General features: G+C 40.4%; 2 protein-coding genes across 2 annotated transcripts; both read left to right on the forward strand.

Moving 5' to 3' along the window:
• The first annotated feature begins 393 nt into the window (after nt 1–393).
• LOC109462335 lies at nt 394–5,490 on the forward strand. The gene is made up of 4 exons (XM_019758880.1): nt 394–411; nt 1,674–1,850; nt 4,562–4,740; nt 5,307–5,490. Exons 2-4 carry the CDS (start codon nt 1,752–1,754, stop codon nt 5,404–5,406), a joined length of 378 nt encoding a protein of 125 aa, XP_019614439.1. The 5' UTR covers nt 394–411; nt 1,674–1,751; the 3' UTR covers nt 5,407–5,490.
• A 168-nt stretch (nt 5,491–5,658) lies between these two features.
• LOC109465853 lies at nt 5,659–7,763 on the forward strand. The gene is made up of 3 exons (XM_019763346.1): nt 5,659–6,026; nt 6,730–6,905; nt 7,541–7,763. Exons 1-3 carry the CDS (start codon nt 5,928–5,930, stop codon nt 7,572–7,574), a joined length of 309 nt encoding a protein of 102 aa, XP_019618905.1. The 5' UTR covers nt 5,659–5,927; the 3' UTR covers nt 7,575–7,763.
• Nucleotides 7,764–18,057: the final 10,294 nt, after the last annotated feature.

Raw genomic sequence — 18,057 nt, forward strand, 5'->3', positions numbered from 1 at the left:
ATCAGGTCAAAATGTTTCATAGTTTCATTTTACCATTGATAAGTACTATAATAACATCAACTCAAATAAAAACAAGAAAGGTGCTAAAACACATCGGAGGCGCTTTTTATTTAATTATGAATTACGAAAATCATGTTTATATTTGCATATTTTTTCGTATTCGATACCATATTTAGCACGGGTTAGTTAGCTTAATGTCTGTATGTCTTCAGAATACAACGGCTGCTTGATCGTCACAGTATTGATTAAAAGCGAACTCTCTTAATCACTATCAGTACTGCAGCCCAAACACCAAGCCACACAGTTACAAGACTTACAACTTTCGTTGGTGAGGGCTGCAGCAGGGTTTGTCGCTGATGGAGCTAGTGGTCTGCAAGCCCATTACAGATCCTACAAGAAGACTAGATACTAGTACGTACCAACGTTTACTCAGACAGGAGGAGGCCGAAGATGAATGTCGTGCTCACCCGCTTTATAACTGCAATGATTACACTGGCAGCTAGGGGTCTCCACTGCCACTTACACAGTGCCACGGAGTAGCACCAATGGGACACAATCACTGCCTAAAATTAGTAACTTACTGTAGACTAACTGAAGAAAGGGTGAAACTAGCTACCTTTATTACCTTCGCCAAGAAGGTTATGTTTTCAGTAGCGTTTGTCTGTGTGTGTTTGTGTGTGTGTGTGTGGTTTAGCAAGATAACTCAAGAAGCAGTGGATGGATTGGAATGAAACTTGGTAGGTGGGTAGGTCTTCATGAGACCTAGAAATGATTAGATTTTGGGCCCCCTGGCGGCTTTCCCAGGTACTGCAGCAGAACTTCCGGTTTTGATATCTCGTGATCTGGACATGCTAGGGTCATGAATTTTGGATGGCAGATAGCTCTTGGGATAGAGAAGAAGTGACATGAGTTTGGGTCCCCTAGCGCCTTGTTCTTGAACTGCAGGAGCATTTGTTAAAAAAAATTCGAAGGACGATAACTCAAGAACCGGTTGACGTATTGTCGTGATTTTTGGTATGTAGGTAGTTGAAGTGATGCTTGACATAATCAGATGGTAATTATGCAAATCAGGACTTAATTTGCATAATTAATGAGGAAATTCTATAAATCTGCTTTGTTCAATAATAGAACTATGAAACACTTGTGACATCTACTTGAGAACGAGAAAAACATCTGAGGATATAGATTATGTAAATGAGGACCTAATTTGCATAATTAATGGCAAATTCTTATAATTCCATAGTTGTAACTGCTGCACCCCGAATTTCATACTTGCCACATTTGGAAGTTAAGTGAAAGTGAACATCAATAAACATAATTTATTCAAATCATGACCTCATTTGCATAATTTATGAGGAAGTGCTATAATAGCCTTTTTGTTATGATAAGGCCGTCATTGGGTGGAGAATATGATCAACTGATATAATCCATGCAAATGAGGCTCTTATTTACAAAATCAATGATTAAAATTGTATAATTCGTCACCCGCAAGGGTTAACATCATTTGGCGAAGGTATGAGATCGTGGAACTCTTGTTTGGTTAAAAGATTGAGACAGAGACATTTCTTTTCTCTCGTTCTCCCCGTCACTATTTGACCTTAGGCTTTAATGTATACTTTTTGCTACCCTGAACCTTCGCACACTTCCCGACCTTTGCACCTTTGACCCTCCAGCCTAGGGAACAGAACAGCAGCAAGAACAGACGCAGCCGTTCAACGTTTCTGGCCATTACTATAAACATAACATCCAACATGCCGTACGCACTGGTCCGGGCCAATTTCGATGTTCCTGAGGAATTTGACCGCAAGTTGTCTAAGTTCATGTCGGAGCAGTTTAAGAAGCACGAAGGAGTGAGTATCCGTTGGGCTTTGTCAGGCGTTCAGAAGTTGTGAACAGTGGACTCTTTTGTGGGAAAATGCTAATGTAATTACCTCCATGAAATGTGTCATGGAGGTTATATTTTCAGTTGCGTTTATCCGTCCGTCCTTCTGTCTGTCTGTTGGTCAACAAGATAACTCAAGAACGCCTGGATGGATTGGTTTCATACTTGGTGTGTTGGTAGGGTGTGACAAAAACTGGAAATGATGAGATTTTGGTCCCCCTAGTGGCTTCCCTTGGTACTGCAGCGCAACTTCCGGTTTTGATATCTCGCGATCTGGACATGCTAGGGTCATGAAATTTTGATGGAAGGTAGCTCTCGTGCTTGGGAAGAAGTCATATGAGTTTGGGCCCCCTAGCGGCTTGTTCTGGAACTGCAGGGCACTTTCTGGCGAAATGTTTAAAAGCCAATAAGTCCAGACAGGAACAACATATTTTCATTATTTTTGGTGTGTAGGTAGCTGAGAGAGAGATGTACATAATTAAATGCAAATTATGCAAATGAGGACTTTATTTGAATAATTAATGAGGAAATTCTATAATTACAGTGTTTTACATTATACTATGTAACCTAGGGCAGGCGGAACTTCAACAGATACTAATTATGCAAATGATGACCTAATTTGCATAATTAATGTGAAAATTCTATGATTTCGTAATGGTGAATGATGAGAATGTCATACTTGGGACATCTGTAAGTTAATCAAAAGATAACATACATCACGATGCATATATCATGTTAATGCAGAGGTCATTGAACAATTAAAGAAGAAATTTACATTTACATATCAAGATCATATTTCATGGAGGTATGAAATCTCGGAATTCTAGTATTTTCAGTTGCGTTTATCCGTCCGTCCTTCTGTCTGTCTGTTGGTCAACAAGATAACTCAAGAACGCCTGGATGGATTGGTTTCATACTTGGTGTGTTGGTAGGGTGTGACAAAAACTGGAAATGATGAGATTTTGGTCCCCCTAGTGGCTTCCCTTGGTACTGCAGCGCAACTTCCGGTTTTGATATCTCGCGATCTGGACATGCTAGGGTCATGAAATTTTGATGGAAGGTAGCTCTCGTGCTTGGGAAGAAGTCATATGAGTTTGGGCCCCCTAGCGGCTTGTTCTGGAACTGCAGGGCACTTTCTGGCGAAATGTTTAAAAGCCAATAAGTCCAGACAGGAACAACATATTTTCATTATTTTTGGTGTGTAGGTAGCTGAGAGAGAGATGTACATAATTAAATGCAAATTATGCAAATGAGGACTTTATTTGAATAATTAATGAGGAAATTCTATAATTACAGTGTTTTACATTATACTATGTAACCTAGGGCAGGCGGAACTTCAACAGATACTAATTATGCAAATGATGACCTAATTTGCATAATTAATGTGAAAATTCTATGATTTCGTAATGGTGAATGATGAGAATGTCATACTTGGGACATCTGTAAGTTAATCAAAAGATAACATACATCACGATGCATATATCATGTTAATGCAGAGGTCATTGAACAATTAAAGAAGAAATTTACATTTACATATCAAGATCATATTTCATGGAGGTATGAAATCTCGGAATTCTAGTATTTTCAGTTGCGTTTATCCGTCCGTCCTTCTGTCTGTCTGTTGGTCAACAAGATAACTCAAGAACGCCTGGATGGATTGGTTTCATACTTGGTGTGTTGGTAGGGTGTGACGAAAACTGGAAATGATGAGATTTTGGTCCCCCTAGTGGCTTCCCTTGGTACTGCAGCGCAACTTCCGGTTTTGATATCTCGCGATCTGGACATGCTAGGGTCATGAAATTTTGATGGAAGGTAGCTCTCGTGCTTGGGAAGAAGTCATATGAGTTTGGGCCCCCTAGCGGCTTGTTCTGGAACTGCAGGGCACTTTCTGGCGAAATGTTTAAAAGCCAATAAGTCCAGACAGGAACAACATATTTTCATTATTTTTGGTGTGTAGGTAGCTGAGAGAGAGATGTACATAATTAAATGCAAATTATGCAAATGAGGACTTTATTTGCATAATTAATGAGGAAATTCTATAATTACAGTGTTTTACATTATACTATGTAACCTAGGGCAGGCGGAACTTCAACAGATACTAATTATGCAAATGATGACCTAATTTGCATAATTAATGTGAAAATTCTATGATTTCGTAATGGTGAATGATGAGAATGTCATACTTGGGACATCTGTAAGTTAATCAAAAGATAACATACATCACGATGCATATATCATGTTAATGCAGAGGTCATTTGAACAATTAAAGAAGAAATTTACATTTACATATCAAGATCATATTTCATGGAGGTATGAGATCTCGGAATTCTAGTTTTCTATGTATTTTTTTTCATAATACCATGATGTATAAGTGTTCCTTTTTATTTTGCACTTCTTCATAGAGGGTTATACACTAATACTGTACACTGGTACATGTCATAGTCACTATTACGAATAAGTCTGGCAGCTAAAGCGATTTATTCACAAGGCCGAGGCAAAGATTTGTAGGTATCCTTCCGATGACTGACATTATGTTCATTTGCATGGCCAGGAAAGCTGGTCGGGTGAAAACTTCGCAGTTAGAAAATTCAATAATAAAAGCCGATATCTTTCCTCCTAAGATTTGTACATGTGTCGAAGACGAATTCAAAGACTGGTGGCTATCTTGTTTCTTCCTAGTTCCTGGCTGTAGATCTCCAGGTCAACAAACGGTCACTTCGGAGTGGAACGACGGACAAGTTCGTGTACTGTGACCTGCGGGTGTCGGACACAATGTTGACTAACGAGGGCGACAGAACCAGGTGGTTCAAGGCGTTCGGAGACTTCTTCGTTCAAGAGCTGGGTGTGGAGCCTTTGAGGTTCGGTTGGTCCAGTATATGTGTAGATCTGTAAATATTGTACGTTTTTGGGAATGCATCTATAGCAGCGACACCTGTGCTGCAGTGCAATGTGAACCAGTCAGAATTGCCACCGAAGAAGGTGACAGAAGGTCACAGAAACGTCGGCTGTGAATAAAACACTTGACTGTGTAAAAAGAGTCTCTTTTAATACTCAGCTTGGTTCAGTGTTGTTGATTTATAAAAGTAGCTGAAGAACAGTAGAAAAATACTGCCAACATGGAATGTAAAAACTAGTACTCAGGAATTCTCATACATGAGCCTTAAACTTGGAATTGCGGCAAATTGTGTATAATAAATATGATGATACAAAGTTTGAATTCTCAACTTAATAACCTACTGATTAACCAACTGATAAAGGGGCACAAAACTGTTGTTGACTTACAATAAAGCGATACGTTCTCACATGAAAAAGTCCAAGTTTGGTTAGAGTTTCGTCAGGTTTGACGTATATTAGAGTTCAAATGTAAAATCATGTCTACATGAACAAGACAGGCCACCGTAGTATCGTTTTCTTGTTGTTTCAGATGTATCGTGATGTTTGAACCGACCACTGCGGACTGTGAGGCGATTGAGGGGAAGCTGGTGACACAGTGGACCCCTCCAGCAGAGTGGTACGGCCTGTAGAGTCAGTGTCGTCCGACTGCTGCAACATCAACATCTTTTACACACAGTACACAACAAGGAAGGCAATAAAAACTACCATGGCGACGAGTGAATGGTTATTATTGTACTGGAGCCGAAAATCTCCATCACATTGCTTCTAAGAAAAATAGCTGTTCAATACTTGATCATACTTATGCGTGTGTTGAAGGGGAGAGTCTTTTAAATTTTTTTTATTTCTTTATAATAATAAATGGTTTATTGGTCAAACAGTACCCGTGCAATCGCAGCGTTTATTCGGCTGAATTGATGCAGGGTTTACAATCGGTTTACAATCAATAATCACCATCAAAACAATACATAAGACATCACGGTGACCCAGCTGCAGGTCGTCTGTGTTTACTATAACAGTCACGAGTCGACACTTAACCAACATGAACTGGACTTTGTACCCGTGAACCTCTGTCCTCAGTTCCCTCAACAGCAGGCCAGCCTCCCTGTATTTTAGTCACGTTCAACGGCTACAGCGTCAAGGACGTCTCACCATGCCGTACGCACTTGTCCGGACCAATTTCGACGTCGAAGAAGAGTTCGACGGCAAACTTTCCAAGCTCATGTCCGACCTGTTTAAGGTAGAGGAAGAGGTGAGTGTGAGACCTGTAAAACTGTCGTACATTTTATTGGTTCTATTGTTGGTGTCCGTGGCGTGAACTCCATTGTCTCTCGAGACAGAAGGATGCCAACACATTGTTGGAGTATGGGAGGCAAGGACACCAACAACGTGATTTGAATCGGAAATTAGACCAGGTGACTAAACCACTACCACTACTGTGTCCGGATAAATGAACGATGTTTTCCTCCGATAACCATGATTCGCCAGTCTATATGTATCAAATGAACTCACATAATATGACAATGATGTTCATTTGCACATTCATGCCCATACGCATGTGGGCAACGTGCAGTACATGTAGTTTACATGAGACAGCCTACACTACAACTCTACCTGAGAAGCGCTAAACTACATGTACATAAAGATACAGATGGGCGAACATATAACGCGTGACGGCTAACAAGCGGCTCACTGTCCGGCAGCACCTCCTAGCTTTTGTACGAAACATTGCAGCCTGTTTGTTAACACTTCCGTCTGATATGAACTCGAGAAATAAAGAGGGCGTGTGTTGTTCAGGGCTAGCTACCTACTGTTTCATGACAATAGTCCTTCATCTTAAATTTCTCAAATGCTATTCCAACGATTTTCTAGTCATAAGGGTAAGACAGATGACAACACTTTTGGGGGAAAAAGAAGGCCGGCCTAATCATCACTGTATACCCTCACATGTACAGGTCGTAAGTGTAGAAGTCCTGGTGAACAAGCGCATGCTCCGTAACGGTACGAATGAGAGGTACGTGTACTGTGACCTGCGCAGACCTGCCAGTCTGATGACCACGGAGAACAAGGTCACGTGGGCTAAGGTCCTGAGCGATTTCTTCATGGAGCAACTTCGCGTGGAGCCCTTAAGGTTCGTAAAATGATACAATTTGGGGGAAACACATCTATTGTAATAAGGTCGATCAAAATATACTGATGAAAATATACTAGTAATGTATTGTAAGTATACACAATTGCAAAACCGCTAATACAATGAACAAAGCCTTGTCACACATAGCTGCAGCTGGCCTTATAGATTGGTTTATTATTATTGTTGCTTCACAACAAACATTTACAGTCTCGCAGTGTAAGTAGTAACTCGCACTGAATTGAACTGGTAAACATTAATATAACAGGTAGTGACATAATAACATATTTAAAATACAGGTAGAGATATCACGATTAAAATCATTCGTAATTTCGCCTTCCGACGTTGTTTAGACCGGGGTTGGGAGTAAGTCGTGAGTAAGGTAATCTGTGGTAGGGAGTTGGTCGGCGAGGTTGCTTATTTGTCTTGAAAAGTCGTCTGCGTCAGCCGACGCAACATATGAACTTGCTTTGCATGCACTACTTTGGTAGCCCGAAAGGGGGCTCTTTCAGTAACGCCTTCGTTATCTGATATCTGAATCGTGGGGCATCGCTATGTGGACAGAACCATTGCAGTATATATGAGGGTTTAATATACTAGTAGCTGTACACAATTTCTATCCCTTCTTTTTTCCTCAGGTGTACGCTGTCTTTCCGGTCGGAGACCATGTAACACTCCCAGGATATTTGACGGGACCCTAGAACAGCACCGCTCCTCTAAAGTCCGACAGGAACAAGTTGTATAACGTTCTATAAATTCATGTTTGAAAAGAATGAATGTTCACCATCGTATGGAACTGTTGAATTTTGAACCCCTGAGTGAATAAATGCAATTATAAGAAAAAGAACGATATTAACGTTACTGTTATGAAGATGAGTGACAGAATTAGTACATGTATGTTTGTGCAAGTCTGAGTCATCATACCATTGGATGCAGAGCAAAGCTATTTACTAGCCACGCACGTGCAGCAAGTTAACTCCTTGATATGCAAACTACTAATTTCAATTTCACTGAGATTCCAAATGAAAGTTACCATGTTCTGCACTTCTTGAATTTGGCCAATGCTCCAAGACGACATCCACATGTGAGTGACTTTCGTGTATATCATAAAATCGCCTACATAAAGTACCGTACTTATCAGTCTTTCAAACAGCACTCTTAGATTGCAAACTTCTACCAAGACAACCACGTAACTAACGTTAGTACTTTTCGTCTGTACGCCTTGAGTTCAAAATGACTCCATTTGGAGTGGTTTTATTGAGCAATTGGGCCATTTGGGACGGGCTAACTTTGAATTGAAGCACTTTACCTGAGCTTCAATTGAGTGTGCATGTCCTTATCTGCACAAGTAAGTCACCGATAATGAATGAATGATGTCACCATAAAGTTTCTCTCTCTTTGTTTATCTGACATCAGAACCTGCGTTCAGCCAATCACAGGGCAGCATGCTACTAATCAGATTTAGTTTCTTTTGGAGAGACTCGAGCGCAACCTATCAGACAATGGATCGCCTGTCTTTTGAGTAACTTGATTAAAATCCAGTCTACCCATGAAAATCCGACTGCAGGCTATTGATACCGTTAGCCTGATGCTTAAAAAAGGATTTAACTGTCGTCTACAAGGCCAAGGCTATCTAATAACTCCACTTACCCGAAGGCACTTAGCGTTTGGCTGTCATCTTCTACCATTAGTGCTCAGTGCGGCTATCAAATATTTACAGCCCTTGACATTGTAACGGCCCGCTAAGGTTCAAGGAACGTCGACGATCTGCTTTTGCCTGTGGTGAAAGTTTCGCATGAAGTCTCAATTGTTAGATAGCTTCTTTGGTATAAAGTGCGCATCGAAAGACATGTACATTCTCTAAAGTACATGATTGTATAGATATCCGAAGGTCAAAGCTATATGCAGTCACATGTTGCCTATAATGTCACGCAAAATGGACGAAGTATTTGGAAAAGTCCCTTTTACAAGAAATAGGACATTTCAGACTTCATTTTTTTTTAGGGTTTTCGCGACCTTCAAGTGACCCTCATTTTGTGTGAGCTTTTGATCTTCTGTCATTCTGCCTGTCAACCTTCCCCCGCCCAAGTGCTGTCAACCTACACTGTTAGGACAACATCTCAGCCACCCCAAATAATTCAGACTATAAAGGAATACTCATACTAGCTTGTCACTAAAAGCACAATAAAGCACTAACAATGTCTAGATTTCAAAGGAAGTACATTTCTTATCACTTGTATCAAAGCATATTTCAAGTAGAAAACTTATTTCAAGTGGAACTGAGGCAATATTTCATACAGGAACGAAGTTTGCGTGCGTGCGATCCATACAAATAGTCATATATATATACAACGTCAAGGTCAAACTATTTCATACTGAAGGTCACGATCTGTGCATTTTTAATAGCCCGGATATTGGCCATTTACGTTGACTCGCCACTAATGCGGATATATTGAAGTAGTGAGTCAGTCGTACATTGGCGTAATTTGGCGTCCCTCTCAGACGATGCTTATCATAACTGGAATGTAACAAAATCATTGGCGAACGATAGCGGTGTGATCTCAACTCCTATCTGTATCCCCGAGCGGGTGGGTTTTAATTAGGTTTTGTAGAACGAAGGGTGTGGTGGCTTAAAAGCATAGAAATTAAATAAGAGAGCAAGATACTGGGATCGGTGTTGACCTGAGAGGGATAAACATTCTAAATTAGACTAGATATACATAATAAGTGAGGCAAAGTGACACATAAAGATTTTCTTTATAATTGCTAATGTTTGGGTCACATACGTCGTATTTTGTCGTATTGCAAACTGAATGCATTCTTGTGATAGTCGTGAATGTGTCTTGCAAAATTTGGTTGTCTTGTTGCAGAAAAGGTTGTCTTAGATTCTTATCGGTAGTTGGTTCTTGGTTTTGGTTCTGTCACAGCCCGTGATAATTCTACGACATCAAAATCGTACACGACAACGTACGACGTATGACCGCCCTTCCATATAATAGTAAAGGTTCAGCGTCAGACGCCATGTTCTGACAAACTACCTTATCCCAAGACCATGTTTGGTTAGCTCTTAATAACATAGTTGCTTCGTACGTGATTCAGTTGGAAGCTCCCAGAGGCAATACTTTGTAATTGCCCTTTCTGTAAATATCCAAGTCGTCAAGAGAGACCTTAGGTTGTAAGACTATCTCATCAACTGACAGCTCGACATAATTTTCCCTCGGGAAGTTGTCAGGAAGACAGATATTCTCCTACGTTTATGGTGACCGATGTAATCGTTAAAGTTTGAGACTTGCTTTGTTGTTGGACCGACAACTTGTCGCTCTTACGTTTGGGCCAAATGATTGTACTACCAACGTCAAGATAAAAATCCAATGATATGTCATGCCCGTTAAGCCAAGAACAAGCAGTAATATCCGAATAGAAACTGGCAGTAAGACTCTTTTGTGTGAGGCTTTTGGTCATGTAATAACAGGAATGAGAAACATGAGAAGTGCTTGTTAAGAAACCCCTGGTAGATTTATCTCATCGGGAGAAAAGATGAGCTTGGTGGAACGTAAAGTTAACGACCTGTTATTTGTGGGGAACGTTACAGCTGGCGCATGTGAACATATCGTTCTTCTGCAATGTACTCTATTTCAGTAAAATATAGGCTGTGTTGTAGACTTTATGTGTGTGTATACGACGTTCATAGTCTTCTATATAATATGCAACAAAAGGCAATAGAAACGTACTAGTACGCCAGGTTGGTCTCTTGGCACGTGAACCGCACGTGAACTGCACGTGTTGAAAAGTTCCGATCTCCCACCTTGTATGCAGAGCATTAGTTCCCGGCATTCTGAGTCGGACCTTGAAGAATGGCTGATTGATCTCAATGTCAAAAGCACCAGAGCTATGAGAGGATCATTGTAGATGTTGGTCGAACGCAAAGATATGGATTTTGCTCTTTAAAAAACTCTGTAGCAAGCAGAGGCCATTAACTCAAGCTCATAGACAACTCTGTTTAGAAATGCATTTTACTACATTGTACCACGCCAGCTGCTCTCAAAAGATCCACTTGTGAGAAGCTTTTATTAGGTAATCTGAAACAACACAAAAAAACTGCCCTGCTAAGATCTTTCCTTGTACATACTGCTGGGTTATGTCTGCGACCTGTAAGGGTAAGTCTGGTGTGATAAGCTCTTGCTGGGAGTGCATTTTCTTGGATCATTCGGCGTCTTCTGCTGAAAGAAAGGTCAGAAGGTTGCGGTGCTTCTCGTATCTCTGGCGCGCAGACTGCCTCGCCTTTCGCGGTACGTTAGCATCGGCGTGGGTCTTGGGAGAAGTAGACAGAATGTCAAAGAGCCGATACCTGGTTTAGACTGTCGGCTTCCAGTCTGCCTTATACATCAATTTAAATGCATGCGGTGTTTTGTTTTCTACGTTAACTGTAAATGAGTTCTAAGTTTGCGCTTTTTTTTGCAATTTTCAAATGTTGACAAATGCTTAGTGCGTATACATTAAAATCTGCATATGCGGTCTAATTAAAGCTGGTTTAGAATAGGTGCACATCTCATTTGGTGTCCTTTTAATATACATACCACGGTACTAAGTACATGAAACAAGAAATCGGAGATTTTAGACCTGGAAGTGTTTTTGTGAATGCATAGGAACTGTGTTTGGGATTGTCTAACGTAATATAATAGGGTATTATTATATACAGTCCACCACTTCCTGAATTCCTCCACGTACCGCCCGACTACTTCCAACCGGCGCGTGCTGGGTCATCTTCAAGCTTGACCTCCCTGTCAATCGACTGTAAACAAATATCAACCCACTCACCCTGCAACTGTCTCTGGTGCAGAAAACATACACACAAACCCACAGACAACCCCACCCAAAACAATACCTCCATATCCAGAGGTAAGAAGGAAGTGAAAGAACGGTTCACCATAGCTTTAATGGTGACTTTGGAGACCCAGGAATGCTCTCATATGAATGTATGTATCCCGGGTCGGGGCCTTCTGTTCTACTCTGTTCAACGTCAAACGACTGCTGTGTAAGAGCGCTAGCTTTTCCCAACGGGGGAAACCAAATGGCTCCACAGTTATTAAAGTTTAATGCACATATGATAGATTACGTAATGTATAGCCAAATATCACGCTCCAAGTGCAATACCAGATATAATGGTATAATAGTCTTGAATCCGTAAAATTACATTCTTAAGGAAGAAATGATCCATGGTCTAGTTACCAATAATTGCGACTCCCAGCCGAGTTTTCAGTTAGAGCTGCTGTTTTGGCGTTCGATGCAGGCAATTGTAAAAGCTACTTATACCCAAGATAGCGATCACAAAAGCCTAGGACAAATGTTTGGCCTTTTGGGTACAATACAATTCTTTGAAAGTCGGCATTAAAACTTGTTTACGAATGTCTAGAATAATGGTAAGTGCCTGGTCCTTTGGGGGATTCTTAAATCCATGGGGAGAAAATGGTATCCTAGGTCGAGGGGGTCACCAAATGCAAGTAACAAAATATTACTTGCCCACAGCAGACAATACTTGTCATTGTGTGTACCCAGTGACCAACGACCTTTGCCTACAGTTGCAACAAGAAATTAGAGATTTCAGACTTCCTGGAATTAGATAATGTTGCGTTCATGAATTACATCATAGAATGCTATATCATTATTTTTTAACAGAATGTAATGTTGTTACTAGATTGTATGATGAAACTTGCTCCGCTAAGTTACACCATGGTTTATGTTACGTATACTCCTGGCGACCACATTCTTGAACCCAGGGATATACCGCGTCAAAACCCTGTCAATCAAATGAAACTTGGTCTCCGCCCACCCACTTGAAAATCCAAACATTCAAACCTAGCCGACATTAGCGACACAAAAACAATACTTCCGTACCAAATATAATGAGTGTATTGAAAGGTAGTGTGACATATGATAATGACATAAATGATTGTTACGTCTCTGACATATTGTTGCGGAACAAAACGTCTCTCATTCATTGTTAAAATAATGCAGTTACATTGTGTTCAAAATCTAAGAATAATTTATCGATTCCGTCTTGACTATTATTGCCTAATTGTCATATTTATTTTCTTCATATTTCTTGTATAGTTCAAAAGCGTTGAAGCTAAAATGACCTATATCCAAATATATGTTCCTGTTAGTATAAATGTATGAGGTTAGTTTGTTAATGTTAAATCTGGAAGAATAGATAGTCAATGAGCGGAGACACTGACTTAATGACAACTTTGGAACTACTTTATGTGAAACGGAAAACTGAGTGATTACTAAGGTACTCGCCTCAATGATGCTCCGTGTATCAGTTCGCCTAGTCCTGCTTTATATAATTCGTTTAACAGTTCAATGTCCTTTGTCTGTAATTTATAATACATGAATGACGCGTGACTGTAACCCACCCTATATATAACCCAAATAGACTCTGTGCCCTCTTCATATCCATAAGGTACAAGTGGCACATAAGATAACTAGCTGGCTCTGTCTGTGTCGATTTAGAATTAGCTTTGGGGGAAATGTTTGAACCCAAAGTGTTAGAGTTGGACTGGGTGAGTTTCTGTTATCGACTGTTCTGGAGGCTGGTATTAGACCGCGCCAGTCTCTGTACGATAGGTCCTGACGGCGATGTGTCTTGTTCGACAGTACAAGCCTCAGATTTCCAGCGTGACGTTAGCAGCAGCGGAGGGCCGGAGTTGGTTCGTCTGAGTCTGACTTAGAACTGAGATGTAGACGGCAGAGTAGTGAGGATGCATGGTGGCGAAGAGAAGCAACTACACGGTAAGTACGGTATAACGCTGTCTTTTGATAAGTCACCGGTGTCAACTCATTGTCGTGCAAAGCTTTATCATAAACCTGAACGTATAAAGCATTCATTCACTGGCGACCCAGGAAAAATATTTTAACGCTTCGTTAATGTTATATGGCATTACAGTATGTAGCCTTTATCTTACGATAACTCATAAGACTATATATCTACATACTTGTAATGGAAGATACTAAGTACATACAAATCCACTGACAAGGACGTCCTAGACTCATTCTAAGTACATGTAGATGATATGAAGATTTCTTTCTTGTGATTTTATAAACTTTTACATTTTGACTTCTGGCTGTTATCTACATGCATGGAATGTTTACTGTGTTTTCGAAATTAGAACACCGATAGGAAGTTAGGTCATAGGTCCCATAAAGCTCCCATAAAAGGTTATCTCATTTCCCATTTAATGATCCTGTCCTATCAGTGTATATTGCCTTATGGGGACAGTGGGGAATTGAATCGTCGAGAAATTCACAATAATGAATAAAAAAGCAACAAATTCACAAAACACCCAAATATTTTAAGTAGAAAGAGAGAGTTATGAGATTTTTAATTTCCTGTTCTGAAATGAACTTGTGGCTGCAGAATGTAGATATCGCACGGCCGCGAGGGAAGAAAGGCCCCAAAACAGATAACCACACAAACTTCCATTGACCCAATTCAACTGATAGAAAACATCCATAACACACCATAAGTACAGACAGATTGGTACCAGCGGTAGACCAATCTTTGTCAGAAGGATAATGAAGAAATTAATTAATATTTCATAACTTTGTGACGTATTGGAAGACTCCATGCTCATATTGGTATATCAGACAGAAATATATAGAGGAACGTAAAGGTTATAACAATCAAAATTGATCTTTAGAGCGTAAATATTTCAACCTAACGCCGAATACAAGAACGGGTGAAGCAGTGACAAACAGCAGACTATACACGTGAAGCAATGTAAATCAAATAATAGTAATATATAACAATATGTACATTAAACCGATACTTCAATACAGTACAGGTCAGATAAAAAAGCTTTCTTTGGCAAGGTTAGCATAAAATACTAGTAATAAGTCCCACTACCATAATACCCATATATTGTAGTATAGAAGTCCTGTCAGTGTATGTACATTGTATTAACAGTATACCTGTTCTTAACCCGATAAGGCATGGATGTACACTCAAGGGTATCTGTCTGTCATAAACAGGATAGTTTTGTCGATGACAACTGGCAGAAGCTAACAATTATATTTCCATTAAACCTTGTTGTTATAAATAGAATCACGATGGCAAATAGAATAAAAAATGTGATATTTCAGATGGATTGTTTGGATGCTGATATCGTATTAGTGTCAGAAAAGTTTTTCGTAGATACCCTTGCAGGCCTTTTATTTTCTATGCGTCTGTTAGTGTGTCTGCTTGTGTTCCCGTGATTAGAACACCGATAGGGAGTTAGGTCATAGGTCCCATAAAGCTCACAGAGGTTATCATATTTCCTAAAAAAATGTGATATTTCAGATGGATTGTTTGGCTGCTGGTGTCGTATTAGTGTCAGAAAAGTTTTTTAGTTATCCTCGCAGACCGCAGGTCAGGGAGAGGGCGACAGTAAATTATGACTGGGACAGAGAAAATCACGATTCTCACGCGAGCCTATTGTTAGCTTGATGACAAACGGGGAATACTAACGGAAAACTGTTGGCGCGGTGCCGACACATAGCGTTATTAATGGATATGACAAGGGTGTTGTGAAATATTACCCTATAGTCCTTCTTGCATAATTTTTTTTCGTTGCAATAAATAAATATTGCGGCAGGCGAAACGAAATCCATCACTGACCAAACTTGTTGAAGGGCTGTCTAGACACTTAAGACAATACGTGCCGACACATAGTATTATTATTGATGGATATTATGAAAATGGTGTTATGAAATATTACACTATAGTCCATCTTCTTGGATAAGTTTTTCGTTGCAATAAATAAAGATTCCGGCAGGCAAAACGAAATCCATCACTGACCAAACTTGTTGAAGGGCTGTCTAGACAGTTTAGACAATACGTACCGACACATAGCATTGTTATTATGGATATTATGAAAATGGTGTTATGAAATATTACACTATAGTCCATCTTCTTGGATAACTTTTTCGTTGCAATGAATAAAGATTCCGGCAGGCGAAAGGAAATCCATCACTGACCAAACTTGTTGAATGGCTGTCTAGACATTTTAGACAATACGTGACAAGGAAGATTGAAACATGTGTGGTCAGATATATTATGTCCGTGGCTTGTGTGGACCATTGTTTATTCAGACCGCTTTTCGTTGAGGTAAGGCCACACTCGTGACATCCACGCCTGTTCTAAAAAAAGCCCGGGTGTCATCCTCCGTAATCCATTGTGGCTACTGACAAAATGCGTATTTTGATGTCACCAAATGCAACTTGAAGTACTAGTATCTGCGCAGAATCCCAGGCACACCATACTAATCTCCAAGCAGATCATACGGTGGTAAGGCAGTATCCATTGTCCAGAGACACTCCTCCGGCCAATGGATACTGCCTTGCCACCGTATGATCTGCTTGGGGATTACACCATACGACTTTCAAAGAAATTTGACAGATGTTTTTGATGGTATGCACAACTTTCTTTTACCCCCAGGTGTTTTCAAGGGCTCTAGTACGCAAAGGGTTTATTATGCGACCGCGAATCTCATGAAGGACTTTCCTGGCTTAAGGTCTCTTTCCCTGAATAGTTTTCTCACATTTCACCTGTCTCTTATGGAAGAGTTGGAGACAGAATAGGACATTTTGTCTCTGGTATGATCGCCATGGGATGCGTTAGTTCGTGCAGGAATGTTAACCCCCATACATATTGTACATACTAGCAATCTTGGTCTGATGGGTTTTTCTTATCTTTCGTTTCCAGGTAGATTGCTTAGTGCAGGAAACGTCTTTACCTCCAAGGCTTTTTGTTCTTTTGGGGTCACTTCAAAGACTTGTTTGGAGTGGAACTGTGGAGGGACTACTCTCCAAACAGAGACTTAGACTTGAGCTTATTTAGGACGTGCTTTAGGCATTCTTATCTGGCTTTCTGTTATGTGATGGTATCTTTAATTTGTTTTCGCCAGCCCACCTCTGCTTGGAGAGTAAGGAAATACTTTTAGGATACGTTATGATTTCAGCCTTTTTAAAGTTGTAGCCGCGGGTTAACCAAGAGGTTCCGGGTTCGAGTCCTGACATGCCACCGATTTTGTGCCCTTGGGAGAGGCACATTACACGGCTTTCCTCACTTAACTCAAGTGAAAATGAGTATTGTCCTGTATAGTCCTGTATTTGTCCTCTGCGTTGATGATGTCCTCTGCGTTGATGATGTCCTCTGCGTTGGTGGCGGTATAAAATAAGTTGATATGATTTGAGTGTGCCGTCACCATGTCTAGTCATGAAATGTTGGAAAATAAAAAGAATAGCATGGCGACCTGCGACGAATGTTGAAAAATCATCAAAACGCTGAATCATCAAGACGCCACCAAACAAATATTTCTCGAGTAGCACAGACTGCCAATTGCCGCGAGTGTCTTTTCCAAAAGTCAGTTATCGGTTCTGCCAACAGCCTATCCGCTGCCATAGCGTGTTGGATGTTTGTATCTGCAACCTGTCGCTGTGAAATACTGCTCTAGCGATTTTTGGCAAAGTAACGTTTAGAATTGATGTTTTCTATTTGTGTTAGAGGTGACGGTGATCGAAAATATCTGTCTTGCCAACATGGCGTCGATAGTTCCATTCGCACCAAGGTCACTGACAAATTCGATGCCATTTGTTTCTGGCAAAACTAACAGCCAGATTTTCTGTGTGTCGGTGTAGCAACACGAGAGTCTACTCCTCGTCAGAATATACCCCGGGGTACATTTCAACCAGGGGTAGATTTCGGCCTGCTACACCTGGCATATCCCATACCAGCCAGGCTGTCACGGATCTTACTTTCAAATATCAAAAGCGGAGTTGGGGCAACAAAGACATGTATAATACATATAAGGCTTCTAGGCAGGCTATTGGGATTTGGCTGCTAGGTTCAATTACAATGAAGATTTACTTGCGTTACATGTCTAACGATTTGATTAAAGTTTTGACTTTAGCTTTAAACATTATAATAAATTGTTTTCTTTCTTCGCAGAACTATCTGTACAATTTGTATTCTGTGACGGTACCTTTTACGTCCGTTTATGGAGGTATTGTTCTGGGTACGTTTGTGCGTTTGTGTGTGTGTGTGTGTGTGTGTGTGTGTGTGTGTGTGTGTGTGTGTGTGTGTGTGTGTGTGTGTGTGTGTGTGTGTGTGTGT

This window comes from Branchiostoma belcheri, unplaced genomic scaffold (assembly GCF_001625305.1).
Source record: "Branchiostoma belcheri isolate BF01 breed outbred unplaced genomic scaffold, Haploidv18h27 scaffold1, whole genome shotgun sequence".
Taxonomy (NCBI): domain Eukaryota; kingdom Metazoa; phylum Chordata; class Leptocardii; order Amphioxiformes; family Branchiostomatidae; genus Branchiostoma; species Branchiostoma belcheri.